The sequence below is a fragment of the Psittacula echo genome (genome assembly GCF_963264785.1).
Source record: "Psittacula echo genome assembly, chromosome: 2".
Classification (NCBI taxonomy): domain Eukaryota; kingdom Metazoa; phylum Chordata; class Aves; order Psittaciformes; family Psittacidae; genus Psittacula; species Psittacula echo.
Window position 1 is genome coordinate 131,347,275 of NC_137737.1, and position 25,560 is coordinate 131,372,834.

The window sequence follows — 25,560 nt, forward strand, 5'->3', positions numbered from 1 at the left end:
AGACAATTTAAAATTGGTTTTGTTGTGTGTGTGCTTGAGTCTTAATAGGATTGTGGCTTTGGGAGGAGTAAGAGGACAAAGAAGCCTTAACAGTTCTTATCAGGTAATGAAATCAGCAAAAAATGCACAGAACAAAATGGAATTCTGTCAAATAATGCAGATTTAAAAACCTGCAGGAAGAAGTGACTACAAGGACTGGATAAAATATTTTTTAAGAAAACACAAAAAAAAGGCACGGGTTAAAAAAACTCAACAAACCAAAAGACAAAGCTTATTTATTGTGTTTTATTCTGCCTGGCTATTGAATTTATATAGGGATTTCAATCCAATGAATTTTGCCAGGATTTTTGAATTAAACTCATTTCATTGCAATGTAATATGTTTCCCATTTTACATAATTTACACAGACTTCCAATAAGTTCAAAAGTTATTTGCAAATATATTAACCAGAGAAAATGGCAGAGCCCCTTTTAAAAGCTTTCAGAGAATACAGTACAGTTTCTTCAGGTTTTTTTTTTTTTTTTTTCTGCATATAAACAAGTAAATATTAGGATACTACTGTACATAAATAAACCCAGTATTTTATATTATTGACCTATGTTCTTACTTTAAGGTGACTGCCTCATATGTTTACGTAGCATTTCTCCCCCCTAAAATATTTCCATAAAACTTATCTACATTTACAGTAAATAACCATAATTACCTACTGTGCTTTCAGCAGCCAAAAGCTGAATTGGCTAGAAACATCAGATGAAGATTCTTGGAATAATGGTATGACTAAATTACATCAACTTGTGTATACAACTACAAAATGTTGAGAGGAATTGCATGGCATTTACCAATTTACAAAATGCAATTTAGTGTTGGATCTGAACTTCTCTAACAGTAGGATAAGCCCTGCAATTACAGTCAAGCTACAATTTAGGGAACATACATTCTGCAAAACTACGGCATTTCAGTGTCTGCAGCAGTGTTAATAAAACTATATTGATTTCAAACAGGTAGCAATCCAAATAACCCATCATGTAGCAAGCAAACCTCAGCTAGTGCCATCTCAGAAGTCTGCATGCACCGACTCTGGCTTTATATGGACAGTCATTATTTAATGGACAGTCATTTCTTTGAACTGCTCTCACTGCCTACAGATCTGAACTATACAGGATATTTAATTGTATTCACACTAAGACAGATAGCCAGAGATAGCTCTAATCCTCTCATTGCAGAAGCTCATAGTGGTTTGAGGGTGTTTTGCAGTTCTGCATCAATGACCAGAGAATCAAATGGTTGTCCAGAAACACACTTTTGTGTGAGAACATTATGTAAGAGAACACTGCTGGAAAACCAATCCAGTAATAAATATTTTTTCTATTATAAAACAATGGATAAAATAAATGAAAGTGTCTGTAATTACGAATATTTATCCACTGTTCTAAGTATGCAATGTTCTATATATAAAGCAATTTTATCCTGAAGCTCATATAGCACCCAATTTAAAGTGACTCCTACTGAGTCATGATTTTAATAATAGCTATTAGACATAATTAACCATATATCAGACTATTTTTTTGATTGTTCCTATGGAAGTTATACCAATTCACTAACATAAAAGAAAGTATTTTTCACTGAAAATACAAACAAAAATACCTAGTACCAAACCAAAACGCCTTCTAAACTCTCTTAGGGTCCAATCCTGCACCCTTGTCTCATGTAAGTAATCCTCTTCAAATAAAGTTAGGGGTTTTGTTTGTTTGTTTTTGCTAAAAACCATCTGTGCAAGTCCAGATCCGCACATGGTACTTACATTAGCGCATCTACATTTGTCCTTCTAGGGTTTATGATAGAACAAAACCATGTATTTAGAATTTATTAATTTCTGTTGATGTGGAAGCTTGATAAAAGGTCAGCAAACTGCGTCATGGTGGGGCAGAGAGGACTTGCCCCTGCCTCTATGGGTACAGAGAATACTGAGAAGAATAAATAATTCCATCCATCTCCTGTAAGATTCTTGGCAACTTGGCAACCTTAACTGTAACCTCTTCTACCATAAAAATCTTTCTAAACAGGTAGTCTGTGATACGGGTGAAGTGCATTTGTTCCTTTTACCTCTCTCTTTCCAGCTGCTGCAGTAGGCTATCCCTGTTTTGCCCCAGTAGTAAATATTCTTTCCTGGGCTATTATCACACTTTCACCAATACAGACTAGTCAGACTGAGGAGACACAGCTCACATCCCCATTTCTTAAATAAAGGGGTCAAGACTGTTAAGCAAAGGGCATTCCTAAGTAGTCATTGCCACAGAGTAGAGACAAGCCCTGCTGAAGTCATGCAGCTGGTATGTGTGGAAACTCAGGAGCCACCAGAGTGATCCAGATGCTCATTCAAAGACTTGTCTGATGGTAGGATGTTCTGAGGAAACTGGTTACATGACCTTGCTCAAATAGCCTCAGAGATAAAGACCAAATTCCAGTATCCTCAGGCATGGGAGAAAGAAGGTTCTTGTGTTCTTATGGGTTTTTTTACTAACACATTTAAACATTGTACTGTTTCACCTCTTATATACATATTTCAGTGTCAGTTGAGTGCTTGCAAGCTACAGAGCTTCTTGCCTTGAAAGAAAGCGAAGACCTCCACAGAAGTCTGCAAGACAGGAGGCAATTTCCGCAAAACATCTGACTTAAGTCCGGGCTCCTAAATCTCACAGGCACATTAAAAAGGTTCCATTCAGAAGTGTGATGTGACACAGTTTCTGTCCTCTCTGGACAACTGCCATATTTTATCAAGGACAAAAGAAATGCTTCAATGGTGACAGCTGATGAGGAGGGGAGTTCGTAAATAAGAGGGTAGTTCAAATCTAACTGATGCTGAAAGTTAAAATGTGAGTCCCTGTAGACATTGGGAAGTGAAAACATCAGCACAGTATATATATATATTTTTTTTAAGTAATAAGATTTGTAAGGTTTAAAATCCCCTTCCCAGTAATACAAGATTAAAATGACAAGAGTTGGTAACATTGTCTGGTAGTGAATGGGATGCATCCTGAAATCCAAATGAAGCATTTTGAAGTCAAGTGATACTTACATACTTTGTAAATCATCTAAGCAGATTGTTGCATTATCCTAAACTGTAGGAAATAACAGCTGCCCCCTAAACTGAACAAAGAATCTCATTTTATATTTTCTGTAACAAATATATGCTCATTAAAATTTGACAATTAATTTGGAGAGACAAAAACCTTGTCAGACTATGCTAATGTAACCATAAGTGAACATAACAAATGAAAGCCAGTATTTAGGAATGTGTATGGCAAGAGAGTACCACATACAGTAGACAACTTGCTGTGCAGTAACAGTGAGCATTTTAACAGAAACATCTTCATTTTTAGGCACTTTGCTGTTATGTTTGTAGTGACTCTCCTGGCAAGTTTGAAACCAAACAACTCCAGAAACAAAACCTCACAGCTTGAAAAAAACAGAACTGGAAGTTTAATATTATTTTTAGACTGGGCACAGGCCAATGGGTATGTAACACAAATAGGGGTGCTGGAATGAGCTATGCAAGTGGGTCAGACCAAGCAGGGCATTAAATTGTTCTAGTGATTCTGCTTACAACACCTGAGCTGGATCATTTACAGTTAGCTTAAATATATGTATCTACATTGTGTAGACACTCTTGCTGACCTTTGGCTTACATCTAAAGTAAATTTTATCAATTAATCAATAGGAACCTTGTATTACAAATAAGCTTTCATCTTCCTGCTGTCCACAGGAGAAGAACAGTGTCTAGTGTATATGATACCCTACTGCACTCCTGGGAAATTACCACACATGCAAATAATTTAATATTTCTGTTGTTTAATACTTTTTGTAACCCTGGGATCTTTCATACTGACCCAACCAAAAGGGGTTCTCTCTCCTTTAAGAAAGGGAACCCTGTGCTTTTACCTCTGTGATGTTCCATCCACAGCATTTATCTTTAGCATAATCCCCAACGTATGTTGCTAGCAAACCATTTAAAATACTTCTTTTTTTTTTTTTTTTTTTTTTTTGAGGCTGAGATCTGCTCAAAAGAGATGCTACAAATCAACTCCAGCACCATGGTATGACATTATATTAGTAGCAATGATGCTCCCTGCTCCCAGGAAGAAACCTGCCCTTGAATGCCTTCAGCACATGACCACAGGAGCACCTGTCTGGCTGAACATCTCTCTGCAGTCTCCTGTTTTGCAATAGACTACATACATTGAGTAACTTGTGAGGCACATAGCAGCCTTATTCAGGCATATTCCAACCTAAATAAATAACACTTGTCTGAAATAAGTGGTAATTTGCCTAACAGCAAAAGTCTCCACAGTGGAGTGTGGCCCAAATGGAAATGTTCGTTGCAGAAACAGATTTCTTACAGCTGTATTGCACACAAATATATATGAACAACAGGAAACAGCAAAAAGTCCTTGAGCTGGGCTCTATGACGTTTCCAATCTCACGCTGCACAGATGAGAGGCATGTCTCTCACTGCTTTCAAGCCAAGCCATTTGGCCTGAACTGGCTGCTATCAAATACCTGTGGCCCAGTCTAGGCTTGTTACATTGGTGACTGCATTCTGGATGCGTGTGGGATAAGAGACAGGTCAGCACTGCCAGCCTTTTGTAGTCAGAGTAACACAGTTAACACTAAGTTCTGGGAAGCAGACAATACTAGAGAGCACTTCGCATCACAGCTTTACACGTCAGCTTCCAGAAAGCACATTGAAACCATTTACCCAGAATCGTATAAAAGCACCATTGAAAGGTTGAACAGAGAGCATTGTGATCAGCATTGAGCAGAACTGTGGTCAAGACAGTGGACAGGAGCTGTTCAGAGAGCCATGGAGAAGCACACAGCCCAGAAGAATCCCTGCAGGATGGATTCCCTGAAGGCACAATAGATGAGGGCTTAGACAACAAGACAGCTGGTCCTCAGCCAGGTGCTGCTGTGGGAATGGTCCAGCTCTGAATGACTCATGAATATGAATCTCCACACCTACTCATCCCTCGCCCCATGAATCCTGCCACATATAAGCAAGCCTGCAATTGATATTAACAGAAAGACTGAAGAAACTAATTGTTCACAGCTGACATGAACAAAGACCACCACCTCCCTGAATGCTCACTGTTCAAAAAATTAGGTTCTTCAAAAGGAAACTGGTAATTCTTATTGCACAGCTTAGTCACCATAGCTACAATTACTGGGCTTTTTGGAGGATGTTTGCAAGAGACTATTGCTACTGTAGGCCCAAATTGAGGTCCAATACTTTTATAGTGCCTCTATAAAGCTGTTTCCAACTTAAACAAGTAAAAATTGGGGTTGTCCCTTTGAATTAAACAAGCACAGTGTGGAAAGGTGTGTGGGAATACTAGCTACTTAGTGAAAAAGGCACTATAACTGATCTAACTGTGGTAATTAGGTACACACCTATGCTACAAGTATCTCTAAAGAATCTGTTTCTCTCTGTGACTGAGAAAGCAATTCTGCACTCATCATGGTAGGAAAGGGGGACTGGTTTATGAATGGTGTTAGCACTGGTGTAGGTATGTGGTTTAGGCATGTGGTGAGAACAACTCCCACAAGAGACACAGATACATGGAAGAGATGTCCAAACTGCATTTCCTGTTTCTACTGGTTTCCAGGAAGAAACCAGAAAAGACCTTTTCACTAGTGCAGTTATGCACATGTTACAGCCTACAGCTTGTCTTCGCCTTACTGTGGCAATATGATGTCAGATCTTCTTATACAGTTGTGCTTAAAGATGGAGGCAAAGAAATAGACTCTGAAGCTCCCCCAGAAAAGATCACCAGGTAATAAATACTTTATTTTGGACATTTTATACAGGGATATATTGAAAGAGGAAACAATAGCAATGAAGAGACAAGCAGAAGAGACTCCCTTTTCTTTACAGTCAGATTCATCTATTTGGGGATTACTGTCAGAAAAATCTTTCTATCCAATATATTAGTGAAAAGGAAGCATTAGCAATAGCTGTACAAGAACAGATCTTACTTCTGGGAAGAGGGAACTAAACCATAAGCTTGATTCTTAGTCAAGAGATGTAATTATTCACATAAGAACCTTGGACTGAATTCTAAAACATTTTTCTTTAGCATTAGACTATATAATGGATAGTGTAGGGGAGTTACAGAGTCCCCCATCCATCCTTGTTCAGGAGATTAATTTCTTTTCGCAGCTCTCAAGAGTTCGATGTATGCGGGGTCGCAATGGCTGAGGGCAGGTACACATCCCTCAAGCAGCAATCCAAAAATCTGAGATCCTTCCCTACCAGGCTGAGGGTCTGGTGGACGGTGAAGAGGTTGTGACCAGCCTGTCATTTAAATGGGAAGGAATGTGCCTGCATCACAGAACTGCAGAGACAGAACCAGCTCCCAGTGCAAGACTGCATGAGACAGGTTAAAAATAGAAACAAGCAAAAAGATAAGGGGAGGGTTTTCACTGAAAAAGGGAAATCGGAGGATCTCAAGGAGCAGCTCTTGGAACTTCCTTGGAAAGGAAGGCAGGAAGAAACTGAGTCTCATGTCCCTTCCTCCAAACCAACACTCTTGGATCCTACTCTGAAAGACACAAAGAATGGCTGGGCCATCCTTTCTTTTACTTACTTCCTGATGAGGGCACTTGCAGAGTGATGTTTGATTTTCTTCTTTTACACTTAAAATCCTATAATCAAGAGTTCAGTGTTACTCTTTGCTATTGTTAACTGGCATTATCTCTTCTTTTTAAACTGGTCTTAGGCTGGTGATCCTCACAAACCTCATGTTGCTACTGTTTCTCCAAAAGCAGTCATCTATGTAACAAGTTACACAATCCTTAAGCTAAAACTTCAGGGATAATTACATCTTGAGATGTATTTGGGAATTTCAGGAGTTGAGGTATGCCTGCCACTATGTTGCAGGAGTCAGACTGAGGACTACATATATAAACCTGTACCCCTGAGCAAGGAACAGAGAGCAAAAACATAGTTAAGGACTTCGGAAATTCTCCAGACTTAGCACAACAGATCTTCTGAAACATGGTGTATCTTATCTTTGGCCTTAAACAGTGTGAAGTAGAAGAAGAGAACAGTCAAAGGCGAGCTTCATGAATTCACATTCAAGGGAACAGAAATAGAAACTCTTTTTGAGGGAAAAACTCCAGAAAGGAAGACCAAAGTCAGCTTTCGAAAGCACTGTAATGAAGTGGAAGCAATGATTTGCTACAGCTGCGGAAGCATGGCAGCATGGTCATGAACAAAATGGATGTAGACTTGTCTGAACTGCTTCTCCTCAAAGGAAGAGTCATAGATCAAGCATGCTGCACTCTTGCATGAGGTCAGGATCCATGCAGTTTCAATCACCTTGTGTTTGACTGCACACTTGCACTGCTTCTCAGAGCCACAGTACTTACAGGCAAAGCCCATAAATCAGTACACTGCTTTCGGTTATAAAGTTATTTCTAATAAATGTACGTAACCAGATCTGTGTTTGCTCTCTATAGTACCAAGTGATACTGAATGCTGGCTAGTGATCTGAGAAATACTCAATCTGGTATATCAAAACCCAGTACCAAGTGAGCTGAAATGAAACCTCTTTTGTCTACTATGGAATAAGCCAACCTCAGTTTATATACGGTTTATTTCAAATAAAAAATAAACTACTCTTCAAGCACATGCCAGATATTACTTACGTGAATGTATTTGAATGTTACCAAGTTTGGACTATAATTTATACTCGTGTCCAAATTACATGTGTATGCTTATTTACATGGGGATATATGCACATGTGTTCACTACTGTTGGGCTATTCTTGTACTATTGTACTGTTCATGCACAATCAAGCACAATGGTTGGGGTTGGAAGGGACCTCTGGAGATCATGTGGTCCAACTCCCCTGCTAAAGCAGGTACACCTAGAGCAAGCTGCACAGGATTGTGCCCAGGCAGGTTTGAAGTATCTCCAAAGAAGGAGACTGCACAACCTGTCTGGGCAGCCTGTTCCAGTGCTCTGACACCCTCACAGTAAAGAAGTTTTTCCCCATATTCAGAAAGAACTTCCTGTGTTTCAGTTTGTGCCCTTTGCCCATTATCCTGTTGCTGGGCATCACTGAAAAGAGTCTGGCCCCATTCTCTTGACATCCATCCTTTAGGCATTTGTGTGCATTGGTAAGATCTCTTCTCAGGGATCTTTGTCTCTTCTCCAGGCTGAACAGGCCCAGCTCTCTCAGACTTTCTTCATAGGGGAGATGCTCCAGACCCCTGATCATCCTTGTGGCCCTCTGCTGGACCCTCTCCTTTGTCCTTCTTGAACTGGGTAGCCCAGAACAGGGCACAATACACCAGGGCTGAGTAGAGGGGCAGGATCACCCCCATTGACCTCCTGGCCACACTCCTCTTAATGCACCACAGGATACCATTGGCCTTCTTGGCAACAATGGCACATTGCTGGCTCACGGTTAACAAGTTGTCCCAGTGACTTGTTGTCATTGTACTGTTCTTGAAGAAACCAAATTATGAACCCAGCACCTATTTATTTCATCCAAGATCTGTACTTTGCTTTTAACAGTAACAGAATAACTCGGTATCCCTGCAACGCCAGTGGCTTTCAAACTGCTTGTCAGAGCCCCAAGGAGTTCTTGGTTGCCCTCCTGCTCCTTTTAGCAGAGGAACGAGGAGGACCACTGGCTGCCCCAGACTAAATCCCACTGTCTCTTCTGCCTCTCTTTTGCCCTCTGGCAGTTCATAGACTCCACTATTTTAAGCTTAAAAACAGCAAAACATGTTCCACATCCCCGCTGAAGACAACAACAACAAAGGCAGTTGTTCATTTACATACTTCTGAAATAGGAAAATAGAAATTAAAGGAAAAAAACAAATTAAGCCAAAAGAATGGGATTCCTCCTGTTACATAACACAGTAAGTTAATCTACAAAAACTTTGAAGATGAAAAACGTGTTGTAAAAATAAAAAATATAATCCACTCTGAACACAATATGTAGGTTTTCCTACATGATAAACTGGACAAACATGTTAAAATATTTCAAGTCTTAAAAAAGGGCAAAGGTATTCAAAAAATGACTCAACACTATTAAGGTTAGAGTAAACATTATACCAATGCATTCATTTGCACAACTTTTTGCAACATGACAATTGTCTGCTGCATGTTTATGTAGGTATATGTGTGCACGTGAGGGGAACACAGCAAGAATATTAAGAGTGTCACTTGCCATTTTAAAGTGGTATTTCACAAATAATCAAACAAAACCCCACCCAAAACCACCAGTACACATCTCAAATACTGCAAGTCACATTCTGCAGCCCTTGACATATAAAAAAAGCTGACAGAATTAATTCAAGTACATTTGGAGTAGGTCCCTTGTGAAGTACTGCTGTTTGCACTTTAGTTGCAATGAATGTGAACAGAGCTCCCCAAAAGACACAGAAGTGAGCACGCCTTCCCCAGCCCTGCAAAGTAAGTCTGAGTTGAGGTACAATGATCCATGATTTGCTCAATGTTGTGTGCCCAAACTTGAATGAAAATGATGCTTGAAAAACACTTTGAAGAAAATGACATAAAAGCTAGCTTTGTGTAAAGCAGTCTTTTTGGTATGTAATCCTATCAGGACGACAAGCATGGCACTCCTTCCCAAATTCTGGTTTTCTTGGAGCTAAAAATAAAGACGCTTTTATGCTGTCCTGGTCATCATTCTGACCTGACGTACCCTTTCCTGTGAGTCTTCATCCACCACCCAGAATAACCTAGTGGGTATCACACCCTGGCTGAAACATACGCTGTTTCTTCACAACTGTTGTTCCCTACTTCGCTTTGTTCCTCAAAGGGAGAAAAACTTCTCTTTCCATGTTTCACATGTTCCTTTGAAAATACCAGTGGAGAAATTTGCCCGCCGGAGTAGTTAAAGCCTGGTGAAATCCCTGTGGTGCTGCAAGTCCCCTATGCTCTCATAGTCATTCTCTCCTGAAAGAGCAGAGTGGTTTGTGTTAGGCACAGACAAGGTCCTGTCTTCTTCTTGGCTCACTGACTGGATCGCTTCATAGTCAGGCTCCAGCTCCCCATTTGGTCTGTCCACTGACTGAGGCACAGTGGTAGTATTTAGGGCGTTCTCAAAGTCCTTCACACTTGCATAGAGGCCGCTGCAAATGGACGGGGACCTCTGAGATGCAATTTCTTGAATACAGGTGTAAGGAGAATCCAGTGCCTTGAGGGCCTGTCCCGGCTTACTCACTGATGAGTACATGGCTGAGATCTAGGAAAAGGAGACATGTGCTAAGTGTTTAAGCATGGCATAAAGCTTGTGTGCCATTTTGTACCCCTTCCACCACAAGGATGTCGGTTACTTAAGAAAAGACAGGATCTTCTAATAAAAAATATCTAAAAAAAAAATTCTTCCAAACCCTTTCATTTCTGGCATGTGTTTTATAAACAGATTTTCTTTCAAAAGAGAAAGAATATTTATAAATGTAAAAATTGATTGAACATAAATCCCTTGCAGGCACATGAGATGTGGGACAAAAGGGAACGGCTTTATGAGCAGGAGCTCTTACAACTTTTGCTATGGTCCTGGAGCCAGCTGCCAAAGGGATGATCAGGTTTAGCTGCTGTAATGTAGGAAAAGGATGCTGACTGATCCTTGGAGGTTTAAAAATTATTAATAATTTTACTGGTAGTGGCTACATTTAGAGACCCCAACAGGAGAGTAGTTATTTGTTGTGTTCATAGGCAGGACCAAAGACGCACCAAGTCATGTGAAAAAATATTAAAAATCAGGAGATAAATTACCCACACCAGAAAATAGCAAATAGTCAGTGCTGATCTTGAAACACAAAGTCTGTTCCATTGACTAAACTGCCTTCAAAGAGAAGCTGCATCTCAGTCACTGTGTATCAGTGCTTAAAACTAAAGACTGAAACCTTTCAGCTACTATAAACACAAGAGAGGGAGCTGGAGTCTCTGAGGAGATGGTATGCTTAAACAAGTGCACTGAGGTGACTCTTAATGAAAAGCTGAAGGAGAAGCCAATGTCCACACATGTGCCTCTGTTCAGTGCTCACCAGGGTTGGCACTGGGTGCAGGGAGCCACCCTTGACTCCCCCTCCCAGTCCAAGTGGATACCAGCCCCTGCACAGGGCAGATGGATGAAATTCCCTGTGCTGCTTCTCTGCTACCTAATACTGCAACAGCAACGTAGATCTTCTCTTACATTTAAAGCCTTTCCCAAGCATGCAAGGCCACTCTGGATTCGTATCAATGCAATTAAAATAGTATATTGGCATGAAAACCTCCACTGCCATTAACCACCACTGACAGATGCAGATGAACCAGATCACTTCTGTTAATTCTATATGTTTGTTTTTTTAATAGAGACATCCAATTGCAGATGGCAATATGTCTTACTTTTTACTGCTTTTAGCCAATCAAACAAAAAAAATGCTTTTCTGCCCATCCTTACTTAACCCTCTCCAGCAATCCAGTTCAAGGATCGATTCATTCATTAAAGCCTGGGAACACTTCACCCAGCAGAAAGCATTAGCTTGCTCAGCTTATTGCCAAGTTTGTGTTTACTTTTATGTCCAGAAACATTTTTATAAATTGCATGTGTCTACTGGAGATGATCACAAGCAACCTCATTTCTGTCTCACTTTTCTTTGTTCCAATCTCCTCAATTTGTTCTAATAACAGTTTATGTTCCAGTGCTTTTATTGTGCTTCTGTTAATTTCCCAGAGCCCCAAACACTTTGTGTGGGGAAGGTGGAGCATGTTTCAAAAAGCTACTGATTATTATCCTTAAATAAAGCTTGTAATCCCAATCAAGAATCACCTGACCAATGATCAGCTAAATGTGGCCTCCTGTTATTTTATGACACCATTTTTTAACTCATTGGCCTGATATAGCCATATGCTAGAACAGTTCTGATTTCAGGAATGTGGCAGTACAAACTGTGCAGAGAAACTTCAGCTTTCATTTTCCTTTCAGACAAATTTCACCTTTCTTAGATCCTGCTTAATCATGCATATCTCATGCTAATTTCTGCCTATAAAAAGGTCTCTAGTTGGTTATTGAATTTTGTGCAAGAAACCTACCTCATCTTCTGTAAGAGATGGATCTTCCTCACGAGACTTGTAAGACATCGAACTATGCCTCTGTAAAAAAGGAAGGAAGGAAGGAAGGAAGGAAGGAAGGAAGGAAGGGAGGGAGGGAGGGAGGGAGGAAGGAAAGAAGGAAGGGAGGGAGGGAGGGAGGGAGGGAGGGAGGAAGGAAGGAAGGAAGGAAGGAAGGAAGGAAGGAAGGAAGGAAGGAAGGAAGGAAGGAAGGAAGGAAGGAAGGAAGGAAGGAAGGAAGGAAGGAGAAAAAGCTCATTACCAGTCAACAGTGAGAAACATATAATAAAGTCTTCCTATTACAATCAATACATTATATTTTATAGTCATTTGCTCACTTGTTCCATTTTACATAGAGAATATCCCTAATATCTAGAGTACATTTCTGGAGATAACAGCCCTGAGGATACTAGAGCTTTTTAATGTATCTGCTCTTGTTCTGACCTGAAAAAGGTAAAAATAAAGTAATGGTTAAAACAAACTCTGCTCCACTATATCCCTGCCTTTACATTTCTAATGAAGCAAGAAAGAGTCTGCAAAGGCTTTTGAACTGTTAAAAGTCAGCTGTTGTGACACGCTAGTTGGCCTTCCATGTGATTTTCAGATATGTTTTCAGATGACAAAAGAACAAACCTGACACCTTCCTGATAACTATTACCCTACAACCAGTGGATCCTGGAAGTGCTGCAAGGGAGGTGCTGTGTCCTCTTCCCACAGGAAATGCAGCAGCTGTGCACAGATCATAGAATGTAGATGTGGTTTTTCTTGATTTCAGTAAGGCATTTGATACTGTCTCCCACAGCATCCTCATAGATAAGCTAAGGAAGTGTGGGCTTGATGATCAGGTAGTGAGGTGGATCAAGAACTGGTTGAAAGGAAGAAGGCAGAGAGTTGTGGTCAGTGGGGCAGAATCTAGCTGGAGGTCTTTGACTAGTGGAGTCCCTCAGGGGTCGGTGCTGGGACCAGTGCTGTTTCATATTTTCATCAACGACCTGGATGAGGGAACTGAATGTACCCTGAGCAAGTTCGCTGATGACACTAAACTGGGAGGAGTGGCTGACACACCAGAAGGCTGTGTTGCCATTCAGCGAGACCTGGACAGGCTGGAGAGTTGGGCGGGGAGAAACCTGATGAAATTCAACAAGGGCAAGTGTAGAGTCTTGCATCTGGGGAGGAAAAGCCACATGTACCAGTACAGGTTGGGGGTTGACCTGCTGGAAAGCAGTGAAGGGGAAAGGGACCTGGGGGTCCTGGTGGACAGGAGGATGACCATGAGCCAGCAATGTGCCCTGGTGGCCAAGAAGGCCAATGGCATCCTAGGGTGCATTAGAAAGGGTGTGGTCAGTAGGTCAAGAGAGGTTCTCCTCCCCCTCTACTCTGCCTTGGTGAGGCCGCATCTGGAATATTGTGTCCAGTTCTGGGCCCCTCAGTTCAAGAAGGACAGGGACCTGCTGGAGAGAGTCCAGCGCAGGGCAACCAAGATGATTAAGGGAGTGGAACATCTCCCTTATGAGGAGAGGCTGAAGGAGCTGGGTCTCTATAGTTTGGAGGAGACTGAGGGGTGACCTCATCAATGTTTACAAATATGTAAAGGGTGAGCGTCAGGATGATGGAGCTAGGCTTTTCTCAGTGATGTCCAGTGATAGGACAAGGGGTAATGGGTGTAAACTGGAGCATAAGAGGTTCCATGTGAACATCAGGAAAAACTTCTTTACTGTGAGAGTGACAGAGCACTGGAACAGGTTGCCCAGGGGGGTTGTGGAGTCTCCTACGTTGGAGATATTCAAGGCCCGGCTGGACAAGTTCCTGCGTGATGTACTCTAGGTTACCCTGCTCTTGCAGGGGGGTTGGACTAGATGATCTTTTGAGGTCCCTTCCAACCCTTGATTTTCTGTGATTCTGTGAATGACAGAATGGTTTGGGTTGGAAGGGACCTTTAAAGACCATCCAATTCCAACCCCCCTGCCATAGGCACGGACACCTTCCACTAGACCAGGTTGCTCCAAGCCCCATCCAACCTGGCCTTGAACACTGCCAGGGATGGGGCAGCCACAGCTTCTCTGGGCATCCTGTGCCATTGTCTCACCACCCTCACAGGGAAGATGCACAGCAGACATGCAGAGGTGCGTGACAGCAGCACCTCACAACTGCTCAGACTGCAAACTCAGAAAAGGCCTGCTGCAACCCACACTGAGATGGGCAGCTCAACCCCCAAAGCATCTGCCTGGATGCAGTTCACATTTCAAAGTTCCTAAAGGGTGAAGGGTTTGGTTTGGTATCAAGTCTCACTTCAAACTTGTAAAGCACCATGTAGAAATTAAGCCATGAAACACTGAGGGAAAAGGATTTTGCTCTTTTGAAAAATGTCTTATGGCCTTCATGGCAACAAAATCCCTTGCTTCGTCAGAGCAGCCATGTGATTCCTCCTCCCTGGGGCGAGAAGGCTTTGCTGGACTCCTGCTCCACAGTGATTCAGAGGGAACCTTCCAGCACTGTTTCTAAAGGGCCATATTTTAGAGTTTCATAAAAATTCTCCACCTAAAATACTTCAGACTTCCCCCAAGTGCAGACCAAGGTGGAGAAGCAGAGCCATTCTTAGCACAGTCAATTAAATGCCGCTTTCAGGCACATACTAGACACACAAGACCTTTTTTTTTCTTTTCCCCCACAGAGGCTCATTACAACAGATTCTTTCCTACTTCCATTTTTCTTGTTGTTTTTAATTCTGGTAAATACCAAACTTCAGACCCCTGGGGCACTTGTGATGAAGACCCTGACCCAAAGCGCAAGTCTGTGGGCTGCTCCCCAGGAGGCTTCCCTCCCACCTAACAACTCCCTTGTTTCTTTATCACTGTTTGGAGAATGCACTCTTTAAATTGTGGTTTGTTTACTCACAACAACAGAAAAAGAAAGATGAAAAGGAGAGGTTCAAGCGGATTTTGGCCTTTTCTGCTTCATTACAGCAGCTCAGTTTAGTCTTTATTTGCAGGATATATTTTACTTTCAGGAGTAAGTTACTAATTTCATCCTCACACATTAGAACAAACATGTGCTTGCAAAATTCTTCAGAAATTATTTTCTCTCATCAGTTTGTCTGTAAGCACCATGTGTCAGGACCTCTTCTACAGTTTCCCACTCAAGTACTGACAAATACCCCAGGGTGCTGGCAGTCCTGTTCTTGTTTCCTTGAGACCCAGAGTACTTTATTCTAAATGTGAAAGTTGTGACACATCAATTTTGAAGGATATTGTCATTTTAGAAACTGAAAAAAAATGAACTTGCTCCTAAACATTTTGTACCTAGCAATGTTATAAATTATGCTTCAAGCCTCAGCACAGCAACACAAACAAGCATGTGTCCTTATTTGCCTTCCACTTTCTTTTTGTTCCTCAACAGCATTTGATTTTTCGCTCTTTGGCTCAGCTGCTGCTCCAGACTTGGGCACTAGAACAAGAAGACCATTCTCCTCTGGTGCATCTGTAAGAGATGCTTTGCCCATCCTCAAGCTGCACAAGTCTGAAATCAGATGGCAGCAGCCAGATGGACACATGGAGAACATTTCTACCAGTGCTCACTCCGGAAATATTTGGGTGAAAAAGGAGATCCACACTTCCTTTCTTGAGTAAAGAAGGAAGAACTACAGAAAAACTATTCTGCCTCTCTAGTTTTATTAGAACTATGTCCAAGTTTTTCCAGGTGATAGAAGCCTGTAAGAGCCTTGTGCTATTAAAGGTGTCTTGCTTCACCAAAACTTTCCAAAGGATTTGGTTGGGTCATGGCCCATAACCAAGTTAGATTATTTTTCAGCAATTTTGCACATTTGGCTCTGGAAATGATTACTTATCCTTTTCAAATTGTTATATACTGGAACAGTCTCTGGCTTGATCCATCCAGCTCTCTCCCAAACGAGTGTGCTTCAGGAACTGGCATGGACTGGGGATCATCTTGGCTGCCCTCATACAGGGTGAGACTGAAACAGCTTGGACATCGTCTGTTTTCTCTCTGTTGGCAGGTACAAGTCTTAGTTACACGAACAGGCTTCCCACCTGTCCCTTCTTTGTGCCCTACTAAAGCAAAGCCTAACTGTGGGGAGAAAGACTCCCACAACTTACACCCACCCTCTCTCTTCATCAGGGTCAGGGCAGAAGGTTGAAAAAGTTTGGGATATGGATTTAATATTAAGCAGGGAGGCTAAGCAAACTCGCAAGAGAGGAAGCAAAAAGAGACACCTCTGGAGTCTGTTTAACTAAAAGAGTTATCAATATAACATACATTTCCATAGATACCTTGCTCTTGGTTGCCACACTGGAAATAACAGGCATTGCCCCGCATTTTTGGAAGCAGCAAAATAGAGGGAAAAATTATCATCATCACAACAAAAAACAATTCCGCAACCACCTCTCCACACAATGCCAACAATAATGACATTTATATATTCCATTAATTACCATTTCCAACTCTGCTGCAGCTGTAGCTCTCAAGGACAGGACAGGAACACGCTTCAATGCATAATGCATGTACCTAGCAGTGAATGCAGGAATGATCTGATGCTGCTGAAGCTTTAACTCAGGATGGCTTTAGCTCTGAATAAATTTTAATTAGACAAACACCTTTTTTCTGGCACTTAGGGGACTGCATGTGTCATCTCTTGATTAATCCTTCAAAACCTGAACCATTTTAATCAATTCCCACTCCATGCAGTTACTGACACTGCATACATGGTGTGCTGGGGAGCTACAGAGTTGCAAATGCTTTTCCTTTGTATTGGTGCCCAGGAAATACAATGATTTTCTGCAAGTCTTTTCACACCTGGTAGGAGAAATGTCACTATTACGGAAAGCTGTTTCTCTGAAAGTTTAATTAGAAATTACATATGGCCTGAATTTGGGAGGGGGGAGTGGTGGTGGGTTATTGTTGACAATCACATCTTAATTTCTTGCTTAACGAGCTCATTATATGTAAGAACTGAGGAGTCCAGATAAACAATTTTTATATCAGGAGTAATCTTCAGTTAATTCATTTTGACTGTACTGTGCTTCATAGGTTACATGGTTAGTCCGTTTTGTAACAAGGTATTTTCCTGCCCTCTGCCTGGATTACTGAAATACCTCAAATAAGAGAACAACCAGAAACAAGTAACACCACCTCAGCTCTGTTATGATTTTTCAGGTAAATGTTTACATTAAAATTTCACATTGCATCTTAAAGATTTTTTTTTTCCAATTTTCATCAGTGCCTATTATTTGATGCCACAGACACTAAAATTATATTAAGCTGATAAAAATCACAGTTCTTTCATTCACAATTACTAAGAAGTGACCTAAACTAGTTCTGAAAAATGCACAATCAACAGTTTAGGAAAAATCTATGCAATGATCTGAAAGCATCCTTTAAATTAATTCTGGTTAAAAACTAAATATGGGAAAATAAATTGTTGAAAATTTCATCATTCTATTTTTCAAGGAGTTCCTAGGCTGGGATGAAGAATAAGCTGCTGAGAAAACATAACTTTTGGCCAAGATTTCAGCAGGTAGAAATTTATTACTCTATTTACATGTGATGTACAGAACTTGACAAATACAAAAGCCTACAGTTGCAATCTCTTTCTCTTGCTGTCCCTCTCTCCTACAGTGGGAGATGAGACAAGTGGCTTTGAGCAGATGCTTAACACTTGCACAAGCTAAGTCAAAGGAGCCCAACAAAGGAGGCACATCTAAAGTTAGGGAATCTACCAAGAATTCTCCCCTCTCCTCTCTGTAAATTGGGGTTTCATTAGAAAAAAACAAGGAAGGAGAGGGATTCTGAACACGATATAGATGCTGACAGAGATACTGGATACCCATTGTAACAGTTCCCACAAGTATAATACCATTAAATAAAGAAGCAGAGTCCTGTGCAATTTCTGCCTAATATCTGGGGAAAGCCTTAATGGAGTGCATACTGCAACAATCCGAAATACGAACAGGAACAGAATGAGTGCATGCCTATAATGCAAAGACTATACTGTACATTTTCATATTTACATATTTTACAGTCTTGCATCACCTTGCGTGTTTTTGTTGCCTTGGCATTTTTTTGTTATTGAAGAAAAATAAATCCTCTCCCACCCGTATGTTCTCTATCATTATTTGGTTGTTTGACAAGTATCTGCAGTATTTACCTTCTCTGGTTTACTTGCTCCTTCTGTCACTTCTTCTTCCACTTCTTTTTCTTGCACATTCTCATTTTCATCGAGAAGCTTCATGGGTACTGGCGGGGGAAGCTCATCTTCTACATCTGGTGTGTTGTCAAGAGGGCTTTCTGAATTAGCACTTTGGCGACTTTTCTTATTTCGGTCAACAGATGCATATTCTGCTGATTCAATTCTGCACTCAGGAATCTGATTCTGACCTTCAGAAACTGTCAGTGGAGCCTTTGATTTGCTGTTACAGCTCCCTTCCATGCTGGCTACTGCACCAACATCTTTAATTTCCTTCACAGTTTCGTACAAGCAGTCTTCAACTATGTTCTCCTGAGAGGAGCTGTCTTTCAAGACTTCGTAAGGCCCTTCCGTTCCAAGACCTTGATCATTTTCTGCATTTCTAGCTGAGACAATGGTTTCCATGGTGGTATTAGGGGGAATACTGGGTAGTTCTCGGCTCTGGTGACATTTTATAGACTTTCCAAGACTATCCTGTTGATCTAGCAGATCAGATGTCTGTACTTCTTCATACGGCTGGATACAAGCAGCTGCACTGTCCTCTGAGAGTACTAGAAAAAATTATAAAGAAGTATTTAAAACAAATGTGTAACTATAAGGTGAGTATAATTTGGTACCTTTCTACATCACTTTGGTTTTGCATCTCATTGGAGAGGATAAATGATTCTAATGCCTGGAAATGTCTAGTGGTCATCATGTTTTTTGTTGATCGAAAGGTTTCAGTTACAGAGATTTCTGCACTCTACTGTTAAAATATCTTTCTCACAATATCTTAAATACTCTGTGCAGCTCCAAGTCATGTTATACAGCAACAGCATTCACAGTGAGCACAGGAGACAGGTGGGTAGGTGCAGCTGGGTATGGATGGTCATCTGGCTTGTACTCAGTTATACTGAATGCTTACAGACTGCCCAATAGTCTCAGATGGGGAATGCTGGTAAGAGGCTTCAAAGCAAGCAGCTTTGAAAAAAGCCTTGTTAGATTTTCCTCCTTTCATTTCCTTATCCTTTGGAATCAAAAAGGAAAGCATTCTTGCTTCCTCCCTGCCCAGCCCTTGCCTTGTTTAACATGCTGGACAAATTCTTGTCTGTGTTCAGCCCTGCCGCAGTCAGCTCCCCACACGCTACACCAGAAGCTCCTCCAGTGGGAAGGCTATGCCGTACTTCTGTTAGTCTCACAGCACATAATGTAGGTTGACAACCTACTAATGAGCCAGCCATATACACAAAAGAGAAGACTAGGCTTCAGAAAGCAGTGTTAGGCAGAACATGTTATTTTATGTCCCAGACTGGGCTATATGTTGCTGTCACTAGAGGGACTGAGATCTATGGGATTTCTCATCTTACGGTGCACATGTATGCATATTGCCTGCATTCAGGATGTATGCATGGGCATGTACAAGCATGTTCCATGTAGTATATAGCATGTAACTGTATGTCACACAATTCTTTGAAAAATCACTTCTGAATAGCTTTACTTTTCTTAGTACAGTTCCTATGGTTCCTACTCTCTAAGCAAAATCAACCCATTCTTCCTTCAGCATGTTTGACATGAAGACATGAAGTATTGCTGAAGCAATCAATACACTTGATTTTGTGGTTTGCCTTCTCTAGTGCTCAGGACATGCAGACTCAAGCAGTCAGCACCCACAGGGAGCTGTACCCTGACAGCAAAACTCAGGTTGGAACTGGGAGATATGAGATGGCAGTAGCTATCTGAATGGGAGACGGGAGGAGGAGAAAAGGAGAACTACCTTCTCCATTCACTTGGCTCCTACATACCACCTGGGGAAGAACAGGAGAGAGGCACGGTGTCCTACTTAGTCCCCAGGATGTCTCCAGACTTTCTGAAGGACATCAGGAACCACCCTGGAGAAGCTAAAAGATGTTCTCCCTTCCTGGCCCTTGCTCCCAGGCATTTCTGTGCTGTGCAGAGCACCATCACAGGTCCCAGAGAGCACCCGCTCCATTCAGCCTGAGGGGGATAATCAGAAGCAATGAGCTTGTGTTTCTGTGCTCTTGTGATTATGGGTAGTAGCACAGAAGGGGTTGGTGTAGACAAAGGGTTGGCATGGATAAACACAATGCCTGTGGGTTGGGTAAAAGAAAAAACATTTGATGGTGCTGCTTCGATAGCCTTGCCTCTGTTCAAAAGGCTAGAAACAGCAAAATAAAAAGAACTATTAACAAAAAAACACATGAAGTATAAATAAGAAATTGAAGCACATTGGTTCCCATTTTTCAAAAGGGTTGTTATGCAGAGTGTAAGCTCTGCAGTATCAGAGAGTCTGAAAACTGTCTGCTGGTTGACAGCACACCTTTCTGTAGCAGCTTTGGCAGCTGCATGTGTGGTGTCTTATGGCAAAGAGAAATGCTTCCCTTCTGCAGGGCTTTGCTCTGCACATGAAGTCTCTTGGTAAGCCACATACCTAAATACACAACAAGCCAATGGATGGAAGCAGCAATTAGCTGCAAACCAAAGTTTAAAATTTTCTTTGCATACTCGTCTCTGAGGGGGAAGGACTGAATACCTCTGGCCACACAAGGAGATGAGGAAGTGAGCTGTAAGTCAGGAGCATGGTCCCAGTGTTAGTGCCTAGTGTGGAGACAACAGTTGGTTCCCAGTGGCTCTGAGCTGAGAGCCAGTTTATTTTTAGGTGCATCTGAGAAAAATATTTTCCAGTGATACTTCAGTGTGAATCATTTTGGTTGTTCAGCAAAACAAAGACTAGAAAAAAAGAAAAAAAGCCTGTTTATGTGGATTGCTTAAAAAAACAGAAAAATACAAGCAATTACCAGGTCAGAAGGGATCTCAAGGATCATCTGGTTCAACCTTTCCAGGCAAAGCATGACCTAGATGAGATGACCTAGACTAGCACCCTGTCCATCTAAATCTTAAAGGTATCCAGTGTTGGGGAATCCACTACTTCCCTTAGGAAATTATTCCAACAGCTGATTTTTCTCATTGTGAAAAAATTTCCTCCTGTGTCCAGTCAGAATCTCCCCAAGAGCAATTTGTGCCCATTACCCCTCAACTTTTCCATCTGACTCCTTGTAAAAAGGGAGTCTCCTTCTTTGTAGGCCAACTTTAAATACTGGAACATGCTGATAACATATCCCCTGAGCCTTCCTTTCTCAAGGCTGAACAAACCCAGTTCTCTCAGCCTTTCCTCATATGGCAGGCTTCCCAGTCCTTTGTGGGGAGGAGGACCTGAAAGACTTCCACAGTCTCCTGGAGTGCTTTTGAAGCTCTAAGGTGTGACTGCATCCTCTGATCACATCCCAGTTCCACTGCTGGCCAAGATTAGGGAACACCAGTCTTTGCCCGATGGCCTCGTCAATCTGCAGGTGTAGCTTTGGTGGCCCAGAGGAGGTCCTTAGCCCTTCCCCGGTGTTGGCTGGTGCAGAGGACTGGGAGCTGGGGTGTAGTGCTATGGCAGAGCATGCCCAGCAGGGAAGTGGAGATGCAGCCTAAAATTCCAACATCTCCTTGGGATAGGCTACTTCCCAGCAAGGCAAACATGCTCATGTGAATTATGTTCTGTGTGCCCTAACTGCCCTCCAGAGAGCTGCATGCCCAGCCTCTAACTTGGAATACAGAAGCTGATCTGGTGACAGACCTCCAGAGATGAGCAAAGGGAAACAAAGGGTATTCAGACAAATGGCATGACTTTGTGCTTGGAAAGCTAATCCAGAAGGCTCGAGGGTTCACCACTGTAGGAGCTGTGAGCAAGGGGACGGTGATGCTCATTCATCCCACACACAGGGTCTGCGCTACTCACCCTCACCATTGCTGAGTGCGCCGTTCTGGTCAGTGCTCGGAGGGGGTTCAGTAGCTGAACTTGTGATCGAGTGGCTGAACACCTCCTTGTCAGAAGGCTGGAACACAAATAGTGAGATCTAACCACTGCTGGATCAGAATACGTGTCTGCATAAATACATAGGTGACAAATTTTGTTCTGATCTTGGGAGCTGTGATTCACAGGTATTATTGGCAGGAAGAGTCAAACCACGCTGACTGTACTCAAAGATTTAGGTACTTGGGTTTACAGATGTAAAACCAAATGAATGCAAGTATGCCCAGAGTGATCTTCATTTCAAACTTTGTCACAATAGACATTACCATGGCTTTAATCCATGGGAAGGGTACGCAGTGCCCGTGCTGCAAATGGAGTGAAAGGCAGGTGGGAGACCTGGAGTACAACAGTGGCAGAAAGAGCACTGAGAAAGTGCAGATTATTGGGGTCTACTCAGGTCCCCTCCTCTTCCTGTTCTGCAACTTTTAAAGTTTCCCTTCCTCAACCATCTCCAAATTCCTGACTTATTTTCCAATCTACAGTATTTTGCAGGGAGCTTGGTACAAACCAATTACAAGACAGACACAAGCTGCTAGAAATAAATACTTACCACATTCATCAGATTTTCATGATCTCCGTTCTGATATTTGGCCTTCTTTTCCCTTAATGAAGAAGACATATGAACTGTTACTACAGATTATGCTAAAATACAAATGTCAATCATTAACAGACCTTATACTCCTACAGGGAATAGAATCGTGGTTCACAATAATATTGAAAACAGAGTAACTGAAAATTATTACAGGGACTGGTATGACCTCTGTGTGAGGTCCCAGCCAAGAAAGGCAGGGTGGTATCTGAAGAGGTACGTATATCACCATCCTTTTTCTCATTCAGTAGAAGGTCACAGTAAGCAGTAACTGATTATAATAAAAATAATATTATCCCAAATTTAATCATATCCAAAATGCTCCGAGATAAATGAGATACCTGTTTTGGTGACAGACTACTTGGGAAGTTCCTTAAACTGGTTCAGCAAAAGGTATTTATCTTATGAAGAATTAGAAAAGGCCCATAAAATCTAGCTTATTCCCACACAGGATGCTAGCAACAGTTAATAATAAGCATGAGCAGTTCAGGAAGGCCCACAAATTTCATAGCAGCAGAAGCCTTAATTTCAAAATGAGTCCTGCTTCACCAGGTACTTCACAGGACTCAAAGTATGGACCAAGTTTTCAGTTTTTACCATTTTGGAAATACAGTTCTTATTCTGAAATACTGTAATAAACTATGAGCTTAAAACAATTACAATCTTTTCCCTAGATGAAAAGCCAAGTAAAAAGGTGAGGAAATATTGACAATATGAAATCTGTGCTGCTTCTGAAATCTGCAGTGCACTGTAGTTCCCACATTAGCAACTGTTAAAATTCTACCTAATTGGGAAATAAGAAATCAGAGAAAGTAAGGATCAATGCAGAGCAGAGTTAGAGTTCAAAACTACTTTATTTCCTCTGTGGAAGTTTTTTTTCTTACTCTGACATTACAGAAAGAGCAGATTTTGTTCAGTTTTCCATATCCACAACCATTTGTTGAAATTCTACATAACTGCATTTATGCATAAACAACCTGCCCTACAGAATGATCTGAAATAAGAGATACTGCGTTCAGACTAGCAACACAAGAACTTAATAAAGAGCATCACCAGATAGTTTCTGATAATCTATCTCTGTAACTGCAAAGATATACTCAGTGGTTTGACTCTGTTTTAAAAACGTCTTTCTAGAGATGTTTCTAGCTTCAAAGACTGGAGTGTTACAAGGCAAAGCATGGTACCTAGCGCAATGTTTGTGGGCTTAAGGATTTTTAAATTAGATTTTATACTTTTAAATAAATAAAAAAATTACATATTTCTACTGTTTTTACACAGGTATCACAACGAACTGTGATAAATAGGAATGAATAGGAAGTGTTCAAGGTCAGGTTGGATGGGGCCTTGATCAACCTGGTCTAGTGGAAGGTGTCCTGCCCATGGCAGGGGGATTGGAACTTGGTGATCTTTAAGGTCCCTTCCAACCCAAACCATTCTAAGATACTGAAATGTTATCTTACAGCTTACAAAAGCATTTCTCCTGAGTCACATGAATTTACAAGTTCCAACCTATGTTTTTAGGGTTTCCACCAACTTCTGGGGTCTAGTCTTTCCCATGACTGTTTTTTACAACATTGACAATAGAGAAATCCTGCTGAAAACCTTCCACTGTAGACACATGTAATGCCAATGCAGTGTACGTTACAGTTGCACAGCTTCCTCAATGCTCTCAAGGTTGAATGGCTGAAAGAACATGCTCCTGCAGGCATAAGGGTGCTGCTGTACTGAGTTATGGATAAGTTTCCTCTCAACACACACACTTGGCTGATTGAGCTATGCTGGCAAAACATAGCAATATGGACCCCAGCAGTTGTGCTCCTCATTATGAAGGGTCTGACCTGGTGGAAGGGCACTGCAGATTAAGCACAGGCTGCCCAGCTCCCTGTACAATCAGCAGGGCTCTGCTTAAGTGTCCTGAAGGGGCCTTGAAATGTGACTCAATAAAGTCAGTAGAAATGCCTGTATTGGTAAAATTGAACCCTCTTTTGGAGAAGAAAATAAGGATAAGGTATGAATACGAGACATTAATTAGTATAACTGTTTCAGGTTAGCAGCGTGCTCTGCTATGTCAGTGTCTGCCTGTGCTCCAGGCCTCAGTGTAGGAGAAAGCACCTAGCAAACACAACAGTGTTTTGTCTTCACAGCAAAAGAAAAAAAAAAATTTAGATTTTAGAATGAACAGAACTCTTCAAACTCAGGTTTGCTCCAAAAACACGTTGTACTGTACGTTTTTATTTCTGTACCCAAGTCCTCACTTTCTAACTAGTGTCTTTCTAACTAGTTATTAGTGAAGTTATTTCAATCCCTACACTATTTGACTCAAGAACCATTTCTCTCTGCTAAGCTCTTGACCTCACCTGTTGCAGCTGGAGCAGAGGAAGATGAGGAAGGTGAGGAACAACAGTGTTGTCATGGCTGCCAAACTTCCCCACAAGATGATGTGGACCTGACCACTGCCTAAGAAACCACCTTCTGGCCCCATGGTACTAGGAGGAGCTGGAGTCACTTGGGGATGAAGAGGTTATTCCTTGAAGAAGGCTGGCATCTGTGCTGTGTGCACCTTCTGTTTCTGCAGAAAGAAAAACACCATTAAGAGGTTAATGTAAATTTTTGAAGATAATGAGTCTGACAGCTACAAGTCCGGCAGGAGAGATTTTCTAATCCAGATCTTACAAAAAGACAGTTTCAAGTACAAGCCATCCAGCCAAAGAGATTTTCAGCTACATTTCTGACAGTGACATAGAACAAACCTTGTCAAATATTAACACAAGCTGTTACTTATC

The 25,560-nt window shown here is 41.5% G+C and overlaps 1 protein-coding gene across 1 annotated transcript; it reads right to left on the reverse strand.

Moving 5' to 3' along the window:
- Positions 1–9,929: 9,929 nt before the first annotated feature.
- Positions 9,930–25,259, reverse strand: PAG1 (phosphoprotein membrane anchor with glycosphingolipid microdomains 1; the record flags this gene model as incomplete). The annotated part of the gene is made up of 6 exons (XM_080610340.1): positions 9,930–10,280; positions 12,116–12,175; positions 18,294–18,883; positions 22,114–22,210; positions 22,739–22,790; positions 25,135–25,259. The coding sequence occupies 6 exons, from the start codon at positions 25,257–25,259 to the stop codon at positions 9,930–9,932; spliced, it is 1,275 nt and encodes a 424-aa protein (XP_080466466.1).
- Between the last annotated feature and the right edge of the window lie 301 nt (positions 25,260–25,560).